This window comes from Gigantopelta aegis, chromosome 5 (genome assembly GCF_016097555.1).
Source record: "Gigantopelta aegis isolate Gae_Host chromosome 5, Gae_host_genome, whole genome shotgun sequence".
NCBI lineage: Eukaryota > Metazoa > Mollusca > Gastropoda > Neomphalida > Peltospiridae > Gigantopelta > Gigantopelta aegis.
The window spans coordinates 33149060-33171380 of NC_054703.1; the positions used below are offsets into that span (position 1 = coordinate 33149060).

A 22321-nucleotide genomic window follows, 5' to 3' on the forward strand; every position below is an offset into this window, starting at 1 on the left:
AGCCGAGCGTTATTCCAACTGGGGGCGGGATGAGGTCAGATCCTGCAATCAAAGCACTCCAGCTGTGCGTTATTCCAACTGGGGGCGGGATTAGGTCGGATCCTGCAATCAAAGCGCCCCAGCTGTGCCTTATTCCAACTGGGGGCAGGATTTAACTGTCGGTTACGTTCTCATTTGCATTGCAGAATCGAACCATCTCAGTGGATCCATTGGTTGGTTTTTTCTCTCGTTCCAACCAGTGCACCACAACTGGACATGGGCCGTGGTAAGTGCTTTCCTGTCTGTGGAATGGTGCTTATAAGATCCCTCGCTGCTAATGGAAAAGAATTAGCGGGTTCCCTTTCCAACACTATATGTCAATATTACCAAATGTTTGACATCCAATAGCCTATGATTAATTAATGTGCTCTAGTGGTGTTGTTAAACAAAACAAAACAATTTTTCTTCTTTCAACTGACCTAGATCCAAACCCATGAAAACAGAATAAACCCTATAACCAGCATCATCAATTTTTAATCTGTTATTAGTCGGGGGTAGGGGTGGGGGGACATAGCCCAATGGTAAAGCGTTCGCTTGATGTAGGATCAATCCCCACTCATTGGGCTATTTCTTGTTCCATCCAGTGCTCCACAACTGGTGTAACAAAGGCCGTGGTATGTACTATCCTGTCTGTGGGATGATGCATATAAAAGATCCCTTGCTACTAATCGAAAAGAGTAGCCCAATGAAGTGGCGACAGCGGGTTTCCTTTCTATATATCTGTGTGGTCCTTAACCATATGTCCGATGCCATATAACCTTAAATAAAATGTGTTGAGTGTGTCGTTAAATAAAACATTTCCTTCCTTCCTATTAGACCGGCCTCGGTGGCATCGTGGTTAGGCCATCGGTTTACAGGCTGGTAGGTACTAGGTTCGGATCCCAGTCGAGGCATGGGATTTTTAATCTAGATACAGACTCCAAACCCCGAGTGAGTGCTCCGCAAGGCTCAATGGGTAGGTGTAAACCACTTGCACCGACCAGCGATCCATAACTGGTTCAACAAAGGCCATGTTTTGTGCTATCCTGCCTGTGGGAAGAGCAAATAAAAGATCCCTTGCTGCTAATCGGAAAGAGTAGCCCATGTAGTGACGACAGCGGATTTCCTCTCAAAATCTGTGTGGTCCTTAACCATATGTCTGACGCCATATAACCGTAAATAAAATGTGTCGAGTGCATCATTAAATAAAAAAATTTTTTTTTTTTTTTTCCTTCCTGTTATTAGTCCCCCACGCGTCCAAACTGAGAGGACTAGAGATTTAGTCGCCGTACTGTCTGTCCCATATATATAGTTTTTGGGACATTTTTTCCCCAATATGGAGCTGATTTTTTAAAATTTTATAAATAACTTTACCATATAAGGTAGCCATACACCAAATACATATAGTATCAAAGTGGGTCAAAGATATAGTTTTTGGGACCCCTTTTTTTCCAATATTGAGCCTACTTTTTTTTTATTGCTTATCCATATAAGGTACCCCATACACCAAATACATGTATACTCTTCAAAAAAAGTAGGGGAACGCTAAGAATTTACAATTGTCCAAATTGTAAGGTATATTAGCTGTGGGGAATGGTTGTATGATAATAGTGAATTAATTGGGCAAACTTTACAACAGGTATACTGAGCGCAAGTAGAAACTTTACAATCATATTTTTTATCGTAAATTATTTTGGAGGAAATCAGTTGAAATTTGCGTTACATAATGGATGATAAAGGTCTTCCCGATGATACTGCACGGACGGGGCGGAGTGAAAGCGCACATATTGCCTTTCTGCACGTCTAAAGCGCAAAACCTGACAAACATGTGCACAGGGTCACGTGATCAACACAGTGAACGCGTATGCCTTCAAATCAATTCACACGTGTATTGTTTAACAGGAAAACACATTAAAATTTCTGGTGACAAATTAGTGACTGAATGCCACGCCTCACAAATGCAGAACGTGAGCGTGCTGTGGGTAGGCTACACGCAGGACAATCCGTTGTGGCAGTTGCTCACACACTAGGATGCAGCCGACAGACAATTCATAATCTCAGAACCCCTGTGCAACAGACAGATGTAGTGGCGGATCGTCCGAGGCTAGGACATCCGCGTGTGACGTCACGCCGAGAGGATGGACAAATCAGATTACGTCATCTCCGTAATCGGTTCGAGACGGCCGCGTCCACAAGCAGACAATTTGTTCAGGGGTCGGGTGTCACAATCCACCATCAGGAATCGACTGCGGACTGCTGGTCTTCGAGCTAGGAGACCATACAAAGGACCCATTTTCACGCCATTTCACCGTCGTCAACGTCTGGAATGGACCCGACGACACGTTAGATGGAATCAGAGACGCTGGAATAACGTTGTCTTTAGTGACGAGTCATGTTTCACACTTAGGTTTGCTGATGGCAGGGTACGGGTGTGGCGTAGACCGCGAGAACGCTATGCGCAGTGTTGTGTTCAGGAGGTCGACAGATTTGGTGGCGGCAGCGTAATGGTTTGGGGTTCATTTTGTTCCCATTGTCATTCCTGATTGATTGTCGTCCAGGGCAACCTCACTGCCGCACAATACCGTGATCAAGTGTTGACACCGGAACTGCTGCCGTTCATGCAACAACACGGTCCAGGATTGACATTTCAACAAGACAACGCTACACCCCATACAGCGATCTTGACGCGCAATTTCTTGCGAAACGCCGGTATCAACGTCATGGATTGGCCGTCCCGTTCACAAGACCTGTATCCCATCGAGCACATTTGGGATGAATTGGGAAGACGACTGAGACAGCAGGTCAACCCACCGCAGAACCTTCAGGCTCTTGGACAGGCACCGATCAACCAATGGCGACGACTTCTGGTACGGATTTTCAGAGGAGTTCTTCGGTCGATGAGAAGACGTTGTGCGGCTGTGGTGGCTGCGCGAGGCGGTCACACGCGTTACTGACTCAGAACGTGCCACAATCTCATCATGTGAAAATCGTTTTGGGGGGTCACATGACATCAGGCGGTAATACGCAATAAGTTGATCCCCACATCGACTTGTGTCAATCTGTATTGCTTCTCAAATGATATCGACATCCTTACATAGCAGTTTTATAGTCATGCACCCTGTATTTAATTTGTGCAGTCAAATTTATGCAGTGTAAAGTTTCTACTTGCGCTCAGTATAGTTCAGTAGGTTTTATGACTACCAAAGATCTTGAAGGACGATTGGGGTCAGAAGTGAAATTTGAAAGTTGACATTTTTTATCAGTAAATGGCAAATTAAAACAATAAAAATAACTAAAAACAAAACGATAACAAATGTATGATCAACAGAATGAAAACGATTGACAGAAATAATGTTCCACAGTGATTAATGGACCTTCCTGGAAATAGTAAAAATCTGCGTGGCGCATGTGCAAACTATGGAATGTGTTTCGGTGTGTTAACAAACAGACCTGAACATTCTTTACTAGGATGTTTGTGGTCAAAACATATGTTTTAACATTTCAGGTTCCCCTAGTTTTTTTGAAGAGAATATTATCCGAGTGGGTCAAAGTTCGAGGTGCACCCAAGTTTTCATCCCCGTCCTGCATTTGGTGATAAATCAAATGAGTATTCTTTGTGTTAGATTTCATTCATTTCTACTTATTTTCATGCTTTCCTATCCAATTAAGGTTCAAGCATGCTGTCCTGGGCACACACCCCAGCTACCTGGGCTAGTTGGTTAGTGGATAGTGAGAGAGAAGAGGGTGTAGTAGCTGTAAACCTACCCATAGGTTTGTGCCCTTAAGAACTCACTCTGGGTTGGAGCCGGTACCGGTCTGCGAACCCTGTACCTACCAGCCTGTAGTCCAATGGTGTAACCACTGTGCCACCGAGGCCGGTGTTGTGTTAAAATGTTGTTTCATCTAACAAGTAGATTCCTGTAATTTAATTTGAATCAGTGTCAATGTACCACTGTGCTTGAAACCTGTGCAGGGGTCCTACTAAAAGTAGCATGACAATTTCTGTGCAGAACTAGGGTAGTCATAGACCCTACTCATTATGTCTGAAATGAGCACTTAACCACCAATTGATTCGGACTTACTTTAAGGGTGATGGGTGGTAGTAATTATAACCATGGTGTATACGTTGATCGATATGCTGCATGTAGGAGCTTTAGCCACGTTACTATTGTCGTCTATGGGTTTTGATTTGGTTGTATACACCCTTAAACCCATATTGTCACAGACCACTGACCTATTACATGACCTAACAAAGTATTACTTAAAATAATATATATTTGATTTGTCTCTAAATGTACTTTATTCAACCATCTACGTAACCACCATACACCACTTATTAATGATATTTTGTAAAAATAATTGAATTATGGCAATGGTCCACAATTCAAAAACTAACATTGCTGAAAGGGTTAACATGGATTTCACTCCATCATGGTGTAGTTAAAGTGATGCAATAGCTAGATTTGGTCTGTAAAAAATATGTAATTTTGATTTATTATTCATTTTTAGAGAAATAAGATCCTTAAATCTGTGACAGTATGCCTTTAAAAGAATAAGACTTTAAATTCTTAAGAACACACAAAGCCATGTATTAAATAGGATTGTTTATTTCATGTTCTTTGAAAAATTAACAATATTTTATGATTCAATCACAAGTACAACTGTAATTATGCTTAGAATAATGCTAACTGTGTTTCAAGTATTAACATAAACATACGATAACAAACCGAAACAAATGAAAAATACTCTATAAAATATAATCCAATTTCAATATTATTAGAGAGCTACTTCTTGTATTTTATTGTAATATACACAAAATGCTTAAATTATGCTGCAATATAATTAAACTGTTCATATTTTAAATACAAATAACAATGTGGTATTTATTTTTCTTCTTTAACATAATGTATGTACATGTACCAAGGTTAAACTGTGAAAGATACCATGAAAGATAAAAACAAACACCATAGTAGAAATTTAAACCAGAGGCAGTCTCCCTGCAAAACATCCTCCACCCCCCCCCCCCCCCTCAATTAATGCACCCACCTGGCATCCTCGTCTTCTGCCGCTAAAGCTGGTCTGACCCACGGCACTAACTTAACTAACGACCGCCGGTAGTAGGGGAGCATAGTAGGTAGTTACAAGTGCCTCTTAACAATGCCAGAAGTAACTACTGAACACTCTCTGAAGTGGTCAGACTAAGCCCGCAGCTAAAAGCTGATAGGGTATGACATATTTGTGGCACGGATAACCACAACAGACAAGTACCTATCATAACAAGGACTGGAATGTGGAGGTGGACAGCAAAAGAAGTTAAAATATGGGAGGAGTCGCCAGATTGGGAGAAATAAGATGGAATTCAAAGAAGTAAAAGGAAAGAGGGCAGTGAGGAGAATAAAAAAAATAGAATAAAAAATGAATGAGAAGACATTATAGTATTTTCCAGAATATTAAAAGATAAATAAGGAAATATGAGGTTTTGTTAGGATGTTTAATAATATATCAGTTTATTAAGAGTTCAAGGCTTGAAATTTCAAAGGCTGTCGTATACATTTATCAGGGGGGTTTTCATACCTTTTTCAAAACATTTTTAACTTTAAAAATCCAGCTTTGATACTGGCAATTATTCAGCTAAGTTTCAAATACTTTAAACCAGGGGGCAAAAAACAACAAAATGCATGTGCATACAATTGGTGGTGTTAGCACCTACCCTTAATTTGCAAACTTTATGCACACTTTATTTTTATTGCAAATACATTTTATGCAATGCAGATACCAAACAAACATGTACTAAAGTGTGTATTCACAAAACAATTTTAAATACTGGCTTTTGAACCTAACAGCCAATGAGATGACAGCATACTATTGGCACAAGGTATGAACAACCAATGGAATCATACTATATTGGGATTGTTTTAGGATGTTGGCAACCAATAAGATATTACAGTATTATTGATATTGGATATCATAACCAATAAGATGAGGCCATACAGCAGCTGGTAACCAATCAGACGATGTTACATAATTAGCATTCAATATAAGTAACCAATGAAATAACAAAATACTGTATGCACCAATAGTGTATGTAAGTGACACCATGTGCAGAAACCAATGAAATAACACAATACTGTTTTCATTGATGTCGCTAACCAATGAAAAGACACCATACTGTTTTGATGCTATCACTAACCAATGAAAAGACACCATACTGTTTTCATTAATATCACTAACCAATGAAAAGACACCATGCTGTTTTCATCGACATCACTAACCACTGAAAATAAAACAATACTGTGTTGAGTGATATGAATAACCAATGAAACAACACCACACTGTTTTCGCTGGTATTGGGAGCAATTAAGACTGGACTAACAATTCATCATTCTGCCACTGTACACCTGAACGTTCTTAATAGATAATGTGAGAACGTCAAGACAAAACTATGCTGACTCGATGAACATTTCTTATTCTGTTGATCTCTTTTCTTCTTCTTCATGTTCATCCAGCATGTTCGGATTCTGCAGAATATGTGCTTCTACACTGAAAACAACAACAACAAGAAGTATATATAATTATTATTATAAGAATGTTCAAATTCACCACTATTTATTAAGATGAGTACATGATGGAAATAAATAAAGGATCACACAGATAGCAACAAGAAATAATGACTGCATCAAAAATCAATTCCTACTGTCAGAAGTCTCAGTGTTCGAGATTAAAATTTTGGGGCAGTATTCCAGTTGGATACTAACATTTCAAAATCTGGTATCCCACCTGAGAATTTAGTATTATATGGTATCTCGGTGGGATACTGGGTAATTAAATTCTGGTATCCCCGGGATATCGGGATACCGTTAATCTCGAACACTGGAAGTTGACTAGGAACATACATGTATATAGGCAGCATATTCAACACTACAGATATTCAATCCCACGTTACAACTTGGTGTGAAATACAGACATTATTACGCTAGTTGTGAATTAAATTTGGTCTATAATTTGATGTGTTCCCTTATTTCTTTCCATCAGTATATTTCTATTTTATTACCTACATAGTAACTTACAGTATGGTACTTATATTTACTAATACCAGCTATGACATATTAAAACTGTTACATATGCAGTTCCCAAACGTCCAGTGTAACATTTTACCACTGTAAAGTATATAATGTAGTTAATTAATTACAATATCAAGTGTAACATGTTAAAACTGCAACCCATGCAATTATGAAAATTACCACAGCAAAAAAAACTAAAATACTGTGCAAAAATAATGTCCACGGCAGTTTTACCGCTAACATGTTTGCAACTCTGGATTAATGTAAATAAATCTGAATTGTGAGTTTGCTATTTGTTTCCTTTGCCAATATGCTGTAAGATTCATTAATACCAGTGCAGTATTCATCGACTGAAACACTTCAAGTGACTAGTAGGAGTGTATGTTGAACATTTTTTTTAAAATAAGACATCCATACTGCACCATAGCCACGGTTCAACAATGTTTAAGCTGTCAACCCACTGTAATCCAGTGGTCCCTTCAGTGCACATATTATGAACAGTCAATAAAGTTCAATGACCTACAAAGTGATAGAAATAAACAGAATTTTTTTTACTAGTCCACCGGACAAATGCATCTAGAAATCTACTTGTATGCCAATATTTTCACTTGTCAAAATAAATGGTTTATTTGGCTTGTCCGAATAGACTTTCGCTTGTTGGGATAAACACTGCTAGTTGGAACACACTTAATGCTTGTAATTTATATGCATTTTCAATCATGCCCAACAGCGCTGACATTCAGATACTTAATAATAACGGTGCAGTTACTGTTTTAACTTTAACATTTTAATTTTATTTTAATCTGTTTTCAGTTCACACGGTATATCTTATTTTTTTTAACAATAAGGAAACAATACATCTTTAAAAAAAATCCAATATAGTCCATGGCAAAAAAAATGCTGTGGAGAATGAAAAACTCCAAGGCATTGCCAGTTGTCGTGGGCAATTGCAGGAGTTGAACCTGTAAAGTATACAGTTCACTAAGATCATATATTACACATTAGATTTGTACATAGGTGTACAGTTCACTAAATATATTGGCTGTAAGCCTGCAACATGTTAAAACTGTAAAGCACACATGTAGTTTTCATAGATGTCGGAAGATGGCAGCAACTGGGGGGTGGGGGGGGGGGGCAGGGCTTCTAGATTATGATAGCCTCACTCCCATGGCTAGTGAAATCTTTTGGTCAAATGTTGCAGTGCAGTCTATTATGTAAATATGAATATCCTGCCCCCAACCCAAATTGAATTTTTAATTGTGGCTAGTAAAGTTTTAAAATCACTGATCCCATGGCTAGTGAATTTTATAAAAATTCTAGAAGCCCTGGGGTGGGGAGGGCACTTATTTCATATTATGGCACCCAGTTTCTGACGCCTATGGTTTTCTAACATGTGCTATTTTAAAACTGTAAAGTATACAGTTAACTACATGTACATGCATATCAGGTTTAATTAACATGCTAAACTATAAAGTATATACAAACCAGTAATATCTGGTGTAACATACTAAAACTGTAAAGTACATAACGTAGTTCAGTAATATCAGAATTAACTTGCTAAAACTGTAAAATCACAGTTCAACAAGTATAGAGTTCACTAAAATCATGCAACATGCTAAACTGTAAACAGTTCATTAATACCACGTGTAACATTCTAAAACTGTAAACAGATCACTACTACCATGTGTAACATGCTAAAACTGTAAACAGATCACAGATGAGGTCGGATCCTGCAATCAAAGCGCCCCAGCTGAGCGTTATTCCAACTGGGTGCGGGATGAGGTCGGATCCTGCAATCAAAGCGCCCCAGCTGAGCGTTATTCCAACTGGGTGCGGGATGAGGTCGGATCCTGCAATCAAAGCGCCCCAGCTGCGCGTTATTCCAACTGGGTGCGGGATGAGGTCGGATCCTGCAATCAAAGCGCCCCAGCTGCGCGTTATTCCAACTGGGGGCGGGATGAGGTCGGATCCTGCAATCAAAGCGCTCCAGCTGAGTGTTATTCCAACTGGGGTCGGGATGAGGTCGGATCCTGCAATCAAAGCGCCCCAGCTGAGTATTATTCCAACTGGGGGTGGGATGAGGTCAGATCCTGTAATCAAAGCACCCCAGCTGTGCGTTGTTCCAACTGGGGGGTGGGATTTAACTGTCGGTTAAGTTCTCATTTGCATTGTAGAATCGAACCATCTCAGTGGATCCATTGGTTGGGTTTTTTTTCGCTCCAACCAGTGCACCACAACTGGACAAGGGCCGTGGTAAGTGCTTTCCTGTCTGTGGAATGGTGCTTATAAGATCCCTTGCGGCTAATGGAAAAGAATTAGCGGGTTCCCTTTCCAACACTATATGTCAATATTTCCAAATGTTTGACATCCAATAGCCAATGATTAATTAATCAATGTGCTCTAGTGGTCATGTTAAACAAAACAAAACTTTTTTTCTTCTTTCAACTGACCTAGATCCAAACCCATGAAACAGAGTAAACCCTATAACCAGCATCATCAATTTTTAATCTGTTATTAGTTGGGGGGGGGGGGGGGGGGGGGGGGGGGGGGGGGTGGGGGGGGGGGTGGCATAGCCCAATGGTAAAGCGTTCGCTTGATGCGTGGTCGATGTAGGATCAATCCCCATTGGTGGACTCATTGGGCTATTTCTTGTTCCAACCAGTGTTCCACAACTGGTGTAACAAAGGCTGTGGTATGTACTATCCTGTCTGTGGGATGATGCATATAAAAGATCCCTTGCTACTAATCAAAAAGAGTAGCCCAATGAAGTGGCGACAGCGGGTTTCCTCTCTATATATCTGTGTGGTCCTTAACCATATGTCCGATGCCATATAACCTTAAATAAAATGTGTTGTGTCGTTAAATAAAACATTTCCTTCCTTCATTCCTGTTATTAGCCCCCCACCCGTCCAAACTGAGAGGACTAGAGATTTAGTCTCCGTACTGTCTGTTCGTCTATCCCATATATATAGTTTTTGGGACACTCCCCCCCTCCGATATGGAGCGGATTTTAAATACCATATACGGTAGCCATACACCAAATACATATAGTATCCGAGTGGGTCAAAGTTCATCTGTCCCACATATAGTTTGCATGTGCAAACTATGGAATGTGTTTCGGTGTGTTGTGTGAGGTGCACCCAAGTTTTCATCCCCCTGTCCTGCATTAGGTGATAAATCAAATGTGAGTGTTCTTTGTGTTAAATTTCATTCATTTCTACTTATTTTCGTGCTTATATCCAATTAAGGTTCAAGCACGCTGTCCTGGGCACACACCTCAGCTTTCTGGGCTGTCTGTCCAGGACAGTGGGTTAGTTGTTAGTGGTTAGTGAGAGAGAAGAGAGTGTAGTGGCCTTAAACCTACCCATTGAGCCCTTAAGAACTCGTTCTGGGATGGAGCCGGTACCGGTCTGCGAACCCTGTACCTACCAGCCTGTAGTCCAATGGTGTAACCACTGTGCCACCGAGGCCGGTGTTGTGTTAAAATGTTGTTTCATCTAACAAGTAGATTCCTGTAATTTAATTTGAATCAGTGTCAATGTACCACTGTGCTTGAAACCTGTGCAGGGGTCCTACTAAAAGTAGCATGACAATTTCTGTGCAGAACTAGGGTAGTCATAGACCCTACTCATTATGTCTGAAATGAGCACTTAACCACCAATTGATTCGGACTTACTTTAAGGGTGATGGGTGGTAGTAATTATAACCATGGTGTATACGTCAATCGATATGCTGCATGTAGGAGCTTTAGCCACGTTACTATTGTCGTCTATTGGTTTTGATTTGGTTGTATACACCCTTAAACCCATATTGTCACAGACCACTGACCTATTACATGACCTAACAAAGTATTACTTAAAATAATATATATTTGATTTGTCTCTAAATGTACTTTATTCAACCATCTACGTAACCACCATACACCACTTATTAATGATATTTTGTAAAAATAATTGAATTATGGCAATGGTCCACAATTCAAAAACTAACATTGCTGAAAGGGTTAACATGGATTTCACTCCATCATGGTGTAGTTAAAGTGATGCAATAGCTAGATTTGGTCTGTAAAAAATATGTAATTTTGATTTATTATTCATTTTTAGAGAAATAAGATCCTTAAATCTGTGACAGTATGCCTTTAAAAGAATAAGACTTTAAATTCTTAAGAACACACAAAGCCATGTATTAAATAGGATTGTTTATTTCATGTTCTTTGAAAAATTAACAATATTTTATGATTTAATCACAAGTACAACTGTAATTATGCTTAGAATAATGCTAACTGTATTTCAAGTATTAACATAAACATACGATAACAAACCGAAACAAATGAAAAATACTCTATAAAATATAATCCAATTTCAATATTATTAGAGAGCTACTTCTTGTATTTTATTGTAATATACACAAAATGCTTAAATTATGCTGCAATATAATTAAACTGTTCATATTTTAAATACAAATAACAATGTGGTATTTATTTTTCTTCTTTAACATAATGTATGTACATGTACCAAGGTTAAACTGTGAAAGATACCATGAAAGATAAAAACAAACACCATAGTAGAAATTTAAACCAGAGGCAGTCTCCCTGCAAAACATCCTCCACCCCCCCCCCCCTCAATTAATGCACCCACCTGGCATCCTCGTCTTCTGCCGCTAAAGCTGGTCTGACCCACGGCACTAACTTAACTAACGACCGCCGGTAGTAGGGGAGCATAGTAGGTAGTTACAAGTGCCTCTTAACAATGCCAGAAGTAACTACTGAACACTCTCTGAAGTGGTCAGACTAAGCCCGCAGCTAAAAGCTGATAGGGTATGACATATTTGTGGCACGGATAACCACAACAGACAAGTACCTATCATAACAAGGACTGGAATGTGGAGGTGGACAGCAAAAGAAGTTAAAATATGGGAGGAGTCGCCAGATTGGGAGAAATAAGATGGAATTCAAAGAAGTAAAAGGAAAGAGGGCAGTGAGGAGAATAAAAAAAATAGAATAAAAAATGAATGAGAAGACATTATAGTATTTTCCAGAATATTAAAAGATAAATAAGGAAATATGAGGTTTTTGTTAGGATGTTTAATAATATATCAGTTTATTAAGAGTTCAAGGCTTGAAATTTCAAAGGCTGTCGTATACATTTATCAGGGGGGTTTTCATACCTTTTTCAAAACATTTTTAACTTTAAAAATCCAGCTTTGATACTGGCAATTATTCAGCTAAGTTTCAAATACTTTAAACCAGGGGGCAAAAAACAACAAAATGCATGTGCATACAATTGGTGGTGTTAGCACCTACCCTTAATTTGCAAACTTTATGCACACTTTATTTTTATTGCAAATACATTTTATGCAATGCAGATACCAAACAAACATGTACTAAAGTGTGTATTCACAAAACAATTTTAAATACTGGCTTTTGAACCTAACAGCCAATGAGATGACAGCATACTATTGGCACAAGGTATGAACAACCAATGGAATCATACTATATTGGGATTGTTTTAGGATGTTGGCAACCAATAAGATATTACAGTATTATTGATATTGGATATCATAACCAATAAGATGAGGCCATACAGCAGCTGGTAACCAATCAGACGATGTTACATAATTAGCATTCAATATAAGTAACCAATGAAATAACAAAATACTGTATGCACCAATAGTGTATGTAAGTGACACCATGTGCAGAAACCAATGAAATAACACAATACTGTTTTCATTGATGTCGCTAACCAATGAAAAGACACCATACTGTTTTGATGCTATCACTAACCAATGAAAAGACACCATACTGTTTTCATTAATATCACTAACCAATGAAAAGACACCATGCTGTTTTCATCGACATCACTAACCACTGAAAATAAAACAATACTGTGTTGAGTGATATGAATAACCAATGAAACAACACCACACTGTTTTCGCTGGTATTGGGAGCAATTAAGACTGGACTAACAATTCATCATTCTGCCACTGTACACCTGAACGTTCTTAATAGATAATGTGAGAACGTCAAGACAAAACTATGCTGACTCGATGAACATTTCTTATTCTGTTGATCTCTTTCCTTCTTGTTCATTTTCATCCAGCATGTTCGGATTCTGCAGAATATGTGCTTCTACACTGAAAACAACAACAACAAGAAGTATATATAATTATTATTATAAGAATGTTCAAATTCACCACTATTTATCAAGATGAGTACATGATGGAAATAAATAAAGGTTCACACAGATAGCAACAAGAAATAATGACTGCATCAAAAATCAATTCCTACTGTCAGAAGTCTCAGTGTTCGAGATTAAAATTTTGGGGCAGTATTCCAGTTGGATACTAACATTTCAAAATCTGGTATCCCACCTGAGAATTTAGTATTATATGGTATCTCGGTGGGATACTGGGTAATTAAATTCTGGTATCCCCGGGATATCGGGATACCGTTAATCTCGAACACTGGAAGTTGACTAGGAACATACATGTATATAGGCAGCATATTCAACACTACAGATATTCAATCCCACGTTACAACTTGGTGTGAAATACAGACATTATTACGCTAGTTGTGAATTAAATTTGGTCTATAATTTGATGTGTTCCCTTATTTCTTTCCATCAGTATATTTCTATTTTATTACCTACATAGTAACTTACAGTATGGTACTTATATTTACTAATACCAGCTATGACATATTAAAACTGTTACATATGCAGTTCCCAAACGTCCAGTGTAACATTTTACCACTGTAAAGTATATAATGTAGTTAATTAATTACAATATCAAGTGTAACATGTTAAAACTGCAACCCATGCAATTATGAAAATTACCACAGCAAAAAAAAAAAAAATGCTGTGCAAAAATAATGTCCACGGCAGTTTTACCGCTAACATGTTTGCAACTCTGGATTAATGTAAGTAAATCTGAATTGTGAGTTTGCTATTTGTTTCCTTTGCCAATATGCTGTAAGATTCATTAATACCAGTGCGGTATTCATCGACTGAAACACTTCAAGTGACTAGTAGGAGTGTATGTTGAACATTTTTTTGAAAATAAGACATCCATACTGCACCATAGCCACGGTTCAACAATGTTTAAGCTGTCAACCCACTGTAATCCAGTGGTCCCTTCAGTGCACATATTATGAACAGTCAATAAAGTTCAATGACCTACAAAGTGATAGAAATAAGCAGAATTTTTTTTACTAGTCCACAGGACAAATGCATCTAGAAATCTACTTGTATGCCAATATTTTCACTTGTCAAAATAAATGGTTTATTTGGCTTGTCCGAATAGACTTTCACTTGTTGGGATAAACACTGCTAGTTGGAACACACTTAATGCTTGTAATTTATATGCATTTTCAATCATGCCCAACAGCGCTGACATTCAGATACTTAATAATAACGGTGCAGTTACTGTTTTAACTTTAACATTTTAATTTTATTTTAATCTGTTTTCAGTTCACAAGGTATATCTTATTTTTTTTAACAATAAGGAAACAATACATCTTTAAAAAAAAATCCAATATAGTCCATGGCAAAAAAAATGCTGTGGAGAATGAAAAACTCCAAGGCATTGCCAGTTGTCGTGGGCAACTGCAGGAGTTGAACCTGTAAAGTATACAGTTCACTAAGATCATATATTACACATTAGATTTGTACATAGGTGTACAGTTCACTAAATATATTGGCTGTAAGCCTGCAACATGTTAAAACTGTAAAGCACACATGTAGTTTTCATAGATGTCGGAAGATGGCAGCAACTGGGGGGGTGGGGGGTGGGGGGGGGGGGGGTGGCAGGGCTTCTAGATTATGATAGCCTCACTCCCATGGCTAGTGAAATCTTTTGGTCAAATGTTGCAGTGCAGTCTATTATGTAAATATGAATATCCTGCCCCCAACCCAAATTGAATTTTTAATTGTGGCTAGTAAAGTTTTAAAATCACTGATCCCATGGCTAGTGAATTTTATAAAAATTCTAGAAGCCCTGGGGTGGGGAGGGCACTTATTTCATATTGTGGCACCCCGTTTCTGACGCCTATGGTTTTCTAACATGTGCTATTTTAAAACTGTAAAGTATACAGTTAACTACATGTACATGCATATCAGGTTTAATTAACATGCTAAACTATAAAGTATATACAAACCAGTAATATCTGGTGTAACATACTAAAACTGTAAAGTACATAACGTAGTTCAGTAATATCAGAATTAACTTGCTAAAACTGTAAAATCACAGTTCAACAAGTATAGAGTTCACTAAAATCATGCAACATGCTAAACTGTAAACAGTTCATTAATACCACGTGTAACATTCTAAAACTGTAAACAGATCACTACTACCATGTGTAACATGCTAAAACTGTAAACAGATCACTACTACCATGTGTAACATGCTAAAACTGTAAACAGTTCACTACTACCATGTGTAACATGCTAAAACTGTAAACAGATCACTACTACCATGTGTAACATGCTAAAACTGTAAACAGATCACTACTACCATGTGTAACATGCTAAAATTGTAAACAGTTCCAGGGCGACCAACTTTCCGGAATTTTCCGAAAAATCCGGAATTTTTAACCCATGTCCGGAATTCCGGAATTAATGCCAAATATCCCGAATTTTTTCCAAATTCGCTATCTTTTTTTTTTTTTTTGGAAGCAATCATGTCTGAATATATTTTGAATTTTCTATATTTTTAAATCCCGAGTTTATTAAGAGTTTATCATTTTGCATTCTCCATTGCAACCTGAACTTGATATTATCGACTGTTTCATGCTATTACTAAGACGTTTGTCTGCTGTATTTGTCAACAGCCGACCAATAAAAATGTTTTTGACAATCTAGTAAACTGAAGCAATGTATGAAATTTGTCTTACTTGCAATGTAGTTTATGTATTCATTTTAAAGATATTTCAAATATCATATAGTAATTACTATGAGACAGACCGGTTCTATGGCGATGCATGCAACTTCGCCTTGGTGTGTAAAAACCTGAACATATAACAGAACACTTGCGATCGTACAAAAACTAAAGAAACGGATCCACAATTCTCTTCTTAAATTCTTTTCTTTTCACTAAATACAATTTGGCTACCAGTAATCTGTGACTCATTCATGACATTAATATTAATTAATTAATACACCTACCGATCTGGTTTTATTCAAGTAAGTTAAACTATAAAAAATTTAAATTTTTACAAACCATTGTTGGATTTTGCCACGAAAAGTGCAAATCTAATAGTAATGTAAGCGTAATGCAGAATGATAGCCAGTCTTAATGTGGGAACCAGACGTTTCGTCCCCGATTCAGTTAACCACAAATTAGTTTCGACCCCACTGATGAAATAGTGCAAATGTGGCAATGTACCTACATAAAATAACATTAGTCCCAAGTTTGTCACTTTATTATTAATCTGTAGGTGGGAGTGAAACTGTACTACACTATTTGCTAATAAAGTGGGGTTTTTTTTTGGGTGTGTGTGTGATGATTTTTGGTCTGTCTGTGTTTGTGTGTGTGTGTGATAATGCTGTTAATTGCTGTACTAGGTATAGTAACTTTATTTACACTGATGAATATATTTAGCATGTTTTACTAGACAAGCCATAAAGTAGGCCTATGCCTAAAATGGAAGTAGAAAAATTCTGCTACTTATGTGGATTGATTTATACTTTTATTATTGAATACATAACATTCCAATAAATAATACAATTTTTTTTATTGTTATTATCTCTTTGGTTGTTGTTATTTTTTTTATATATGTCAAATATGGCGCTGTTTAAATTATTATTTTATATTTTTGAAAAATTTAATGGTGTTTTCGCGTGCTTTAGACTATTGTTTTGAAAGGGGCGTTCGCACGCTTAAAAATTAAAATACCAGACAATTCCGGAAAAATATTTCCATTAGGTTGGTCGCCCTGCAGTTCACTATTACCATGTGCAGTTCATTAATATCAGGTGTAAATGCTATAAATGTAAAGTATACGGTTCGCTAATACCACACAACAAAATGCACCTTGAAACTGGTTTGTTTAAAGGCCTTTCAACAAATTAGTTAATGCTCTATAGGGAGAAGGAGTGTCAAGTAATGCACTATAAATTGTTATCAATGGGACCGGCCTCGGTGGCGTCGTGGCAGGCCATCGGTCTACAGGCTGGTAGGTACTGGGTTCGGATCCCAGTCGAGGCATGGGATTTTTAATCCAGATACCGACTCCAAACCCTGAGTGAGTGCTCCGCAAGGCTCAATGGGTAGGTGTAAACCACTTGCACCGACCAGTGATCCATAACTGGTTCAACAAAGGCCATGGTTTGTGCTATCCTGCCTGTTGGAAGCGCAAATAAAAGATCCCTTGCTGCCTGTCGTAAAAAAGAGTAGCCTATGTGGCGACAGCGGGTTTCCTCTAAAAAACAGTGTCAGAATGACCATATGTTTGACGTCCAATAGCCGATGATAAGATTAAAAATCAATGTGCTCTAGTGGCGTCGTTAAATAAAACAAACTTTACTTTTGTTATCAATGCTTATCGGTGCTTATCAAGAGTTACATAATGTTTTTAAAACAGTGCCTTGTTTTGAATTCATGAAGTAAATCTTGCCAGTTTGATCATGCCCAATTAGTTCCATTGAACAAGAGTGTATTTGGGGTTTCTTGTGGGGTTATGTCTTTTGTTGGTTTTGGGGGGGATTTTGTTTTTTAAATCTGGTACATGTATTTATTACCAAAGAAATAAAACAAAAGTACTGACTGAAAACTGAATAATGTTGACTAAATTATGTCACAATGACAACATTGTGTATCATTGGCTAGAAGATTTCCTAATGCTGGAGGTGGTGGGGAATGGTCCTTAGCAGTACAAAACATTTTCCAAGGGGAGATCGATGGAGGGAAAAAGCCAGTTTTTATGTTTCATAATTGTTGAATGGCCCCATAACGGCTAACTTTATAATAAAGTTAAAGTTAAACCCATAAAAAAAATGCTTTGCCAAGTTTTAGTCAAATATGAGAAGACAACATTGTGTACGTTTTCATTTTCAATAAAGGCTATATATTTCAGTTTTATAAAAATTACTTAAAATCCAGTATTAAAATTGCTTCTTGGCTAAATGGAAAGATAACTGTGAGTTATCTTCCTTGAATAGTGTTGTAATTCATGCAACTTATCACATCTGCAGCTGTGTCGTACACATATGTACGGAAAATTATCAAGAGTGACATCGCATATATGAATAATGATGTCATCCTGGTTTTTTAATAAAGTCTGAAACATATTTAGTGTTGTTATTTTGTAAGATGTTCTGCGACGATTACTTGAAATAAAATGTAGGAATAACTTTTTACTTGAAATTGGGAATATAAAGTATACAGTACTGGTAAAACAGATTTAAATGACATTGTATACATGTAGCTCATAAGGCACAGACCCTAGTTTCAGCCCATGAAAATGGACACCAAGTTTGGTTAATCTACATACCTGTACCAGTTTGATAATGTTATAACAGATACAAGCTAAAGTCTGTGATGTTGACAGAGGGAAATACCGTCTGAAAATAACTAGAGCTTGTTTCGAACGTGTGTTTTAAGAATTATGAAAAATTATGAAAAATGCATTTCGTGGTATTAGAAACAGCAGAATGACCAGATACATTTCAGATGCACAGAAATACACAATCTAAACAATACAATCTAAGCAATGTCTGATTGCAGTGATCATAAACAGATCTAATAGTGAACAAATATGCCTTAGTGTTTAAAAACTAGGGTCTGTCACTGTAAACACCTGTAAATAACGCATGCTAAGATAGTAAAGTATACCTGTCAGGAAGGTCCTGGGTGGTGGTGGCAGCAGGAGCTAGGGGGAGGATGGAGGTTTGGAAGGGTTGGGTCGGTTCATGAGGTGATCATCATAACTGTGGGAAGGAATCACACATTAACACTTTAAGATACGGTACTAACACATTAAACCTTAAGTTACTAACACGTTAAACCTTTAAGTTACTAACATATTAACACTTTAAGATACTAACACATTAAACCCTTAAGCTACTAACACATTAAACCTTTAAGTTACTAACATATTAACACTTTAAGATACTAACACATTAACACTTTAAGATACTAACACATTAAACCCTTAAGTTACTAACACGTTAAACCTTTAAGTTACTAACACATTAAACCCTTAAGTTACTAACACGTTAACCCTTTCAGTTACTAACACATTAACCCTTTAACATACTAATATATTAAAGCCTTAAGTTACTAACACGTTAACACTTTAAGATACTAACACATTAACCCTTTAAGTTACTAACACATTAAGTTACTAACACATTAACCCTTTAAGTTACTAACACGTTAACACTTCAAGTTACTAACACGTTAACACTTCAAGTTACTAACACGTTAACACTTCAAGTTACTAACACATTAACACTTTTAAGTAACTAACACAATAATTAAATTTCCGTTACATTTATTACAATATAACGTCATCCCATTGGTCCAGATGTAGCAATGCAAGTTTGTTCATTTATTACAATATAACGTCATCCCATTGGTCCAGATGTAGCAATGCAAGTTTGTTCATTTATTACAATATAACGTCATCCCATTGGTCCAGATGTAGCAATGCAAGTTTGTTCATTTATTACAATATAACGTCATCCCATTGGTCCAGACGTAGCAATGCAAGTTTGTACATTTATTACAATATAACGTCATCCCATTGGTCCAGACGTAGCAATGCAAGTTTGTACATTTATTACAATATAACGTCATCCCATTGGTCCAGACGTAGCAATGCAAGTTTGTACATTTATTACAATATAACGTCATCCCATTGGTCCAGACGTAGCAATGCAAGTTTGTTCATTTATTACAATATAACGTCATCCCATTGGTCCAGACGTAGCAATGCAAGTTTGTTCATTTATTACAATATAACGTCATCCCATTGGTCCAGATGTAGCAATGCAAGTTTGTTCATTTCCCAATGAACGTAAAAATAATGTTGTCAGGGAACGTCATATCTGATGATGTCATTTTACATATATACTCCTCCCATACAGGACAGTACATACCATGAAAGTTGACATACCAGTTTTGGAGTACTGGTTGGGACTAGAATTTTGTTCTCTCTGTCTCTGTCTCACTCACTCACTCACTCACTCACTCACTCACTCACTCACTCACACACACACACACACACACACACACACACACACACACACACACACACACACACACACTCTCTCTCTCTCTCTCTCTCTCTCTCTCTCTCTCTCTCTCTCTCTCTCTCTCTCTCTCTCTCTCTCTCTCACACACACACACACAAAACACACACACACACAATATGAAGTTTCAAAATAGCCATACATTATACACCAAACATACATATAGTTTAAAATGTGCTGACATTTCATTACACAAACATTCCTTTTTCTTAGAGAGCATACTTACGCCTGCACTTGATCGGGCACGTACACATACTCCATGGGAACCAGCCGGGCCAGGTCGTCCAACGTCCGCACGAATCTCAGTTTGGCACTAAACTTGGAGCTAGTGAACAAAAACAACAACATCAAGACCGTGTTTATTAAAAGCAAATAAATCTTCCAGTCCTATTTCTTTTACTAATGCAAGAACAAACAGAACAGAATATATGGATAGTTGTTTGCCAGTTAAAGGCTCATACCCTAGTTTTAACCCGTAAAAAATGTGGACACTAAGTTTAGTTAATTTACAAACTAACTCATTTGGATAAAGTTACAATAGAATGAAAGAAGAGTCTGTGACGTTAAAACGGGAGATATCCTTGAAAATAGACTAGAACTTGAATCAATAAACCGCTACTTCTCAGACCCATGTGCATTTTTAAAAATGTGCAAAATGCATTGCTTGGCATTAGAAACACCAAGATGACCAGAAACACTTCGGTTCTACGGAAATGGATAATCTAAAGAATAAAATATAAGTAACTTTGATTTCAGTGATCAAAAACAGCTCTAATAGTGAAAAATATGCTGTAGTGTTTAAACACTAGGGTGTGTCCCTTTAACATCTATTATATAATACTTTGTTGTTAACAGAACTTTTATCATCTTCCACATTCTTCTCCGATGCTCTACAAATGTGCTGTGCTATATAACAAACACTATAGCCGGGCGTGAAATAACGGCCTACAAAAAGTAAAAAGCCATCCATGTTTTAGACCTAGCTGTTGAAGTACAAATTCACCTGCTAAAACTACCAAAAAGAAATTGCAGGTCATTTAATGATTTTTCGAGAGACAGATGTAGGTACAATTATCTCATGTTTTATTTATCTTGTGAATTTTATATTTTAATTTCATGATGCTCTAAAATATATCTCAAAGGTCTTAATTTCCTACACTGTCCTAAAACCTCCACTCACCTCATGCTGTCTTATTTCCAGCAGGCCATGTTTGCTTTGGCCTGCTATTTAATATTTGTTTTATTATTTTATTGCATTAAATTTTATATTATACTATAATTGTCTTTATTGTTTTATTCCATTTGTTTAATACTATTGTCTTTCTTATTTTATTGTAGGCTAATTGTATTATACTATTGTCTCCTGTAAACCCTATCTTGTCACTACAACTTATGTATCATGTTCCTCATATGCCACTGTGTAATGGCTTGAGTGTAATCAATTTCTGTTCTGTTCAGATTTGGGGCCTAATTCATTAAACTCTCGGAAATTTGCGATCTCACAGTGCAATGTTAAAAGACTTGCAAAGAGGATGCTTTGTTGTCTAGCAGAGCCTAAGAGACCTTTGTGAATTAGGCCTCATGATGATGATGATAACTAGTTTAACGTGCCCATATACCACTAGGGTTTCGAACACGCCTATCCCGAGTCCGACCTCCAATAAGACTCGGGATGGAGGGGTGTTGAAAATGGGCAGAATTTTGAAAATAGCAATTAGTAAAAAAGTTAATAGAATAAATAAAAAAAATAAAAAGGTTACAAGCCAAAAATAAAAAGAATTGACTGCTCGGCCGAATATTTATATAATTTGGAGCACTTTAGAAGGACAGTCCAAAATTAAATAAGAGAAAGAAGAGAGGATCGGACTATTTAATAATATTTAAAAAAAAGAAGTAATTTTGACATAAAATTTTGAACGCAGATCTAAAAGTTTAAAGTCCGATCGATATGTCCACGCAAGTGGCCTTGTTAAGGCCGTTTGGGTGCACAGCTTA

General features: G+C 37.2%; 1 protein-coding gene across 2 annotated transcripts in view; it reads right to left on the bottom strand.

The window, feature by feature from the left end:
- Window positions 1–4609: 4609 nt before the first annotated feature.
- Window positions 4610–22321, bottom strand: part of LOC121373654 (protein prune homolog 2-like) — a 29008-nt gene continuing 11296 nt past the window's right edge. Inside the window, exons 7-9 of one of the 2 annotated variants that reach the window (XM_041500366.1) lie at window positions 20553–20651; window positions 18906–19000; window positions 4610–6558 (exon numbers count right to left, since the gene is read on the bottom strand). In XM_041500366.1, coding sequence (XP_041356300.1) covers window positions 18943–19000; window positions 20553–20651 — 157 coding nt within the window. In that variant the 3' untranslated portion in view covers window positions 4610–6558; window positions 18906–18942. Of the gene's footprint in view, window positions 6559–12147; window positions 13212–18905; window positions 19001–20552; window positions 20652–22321 lie in introns of those variants that run through there. The other variant, XM_041500364.1, reaches the window with a different exon arrangement.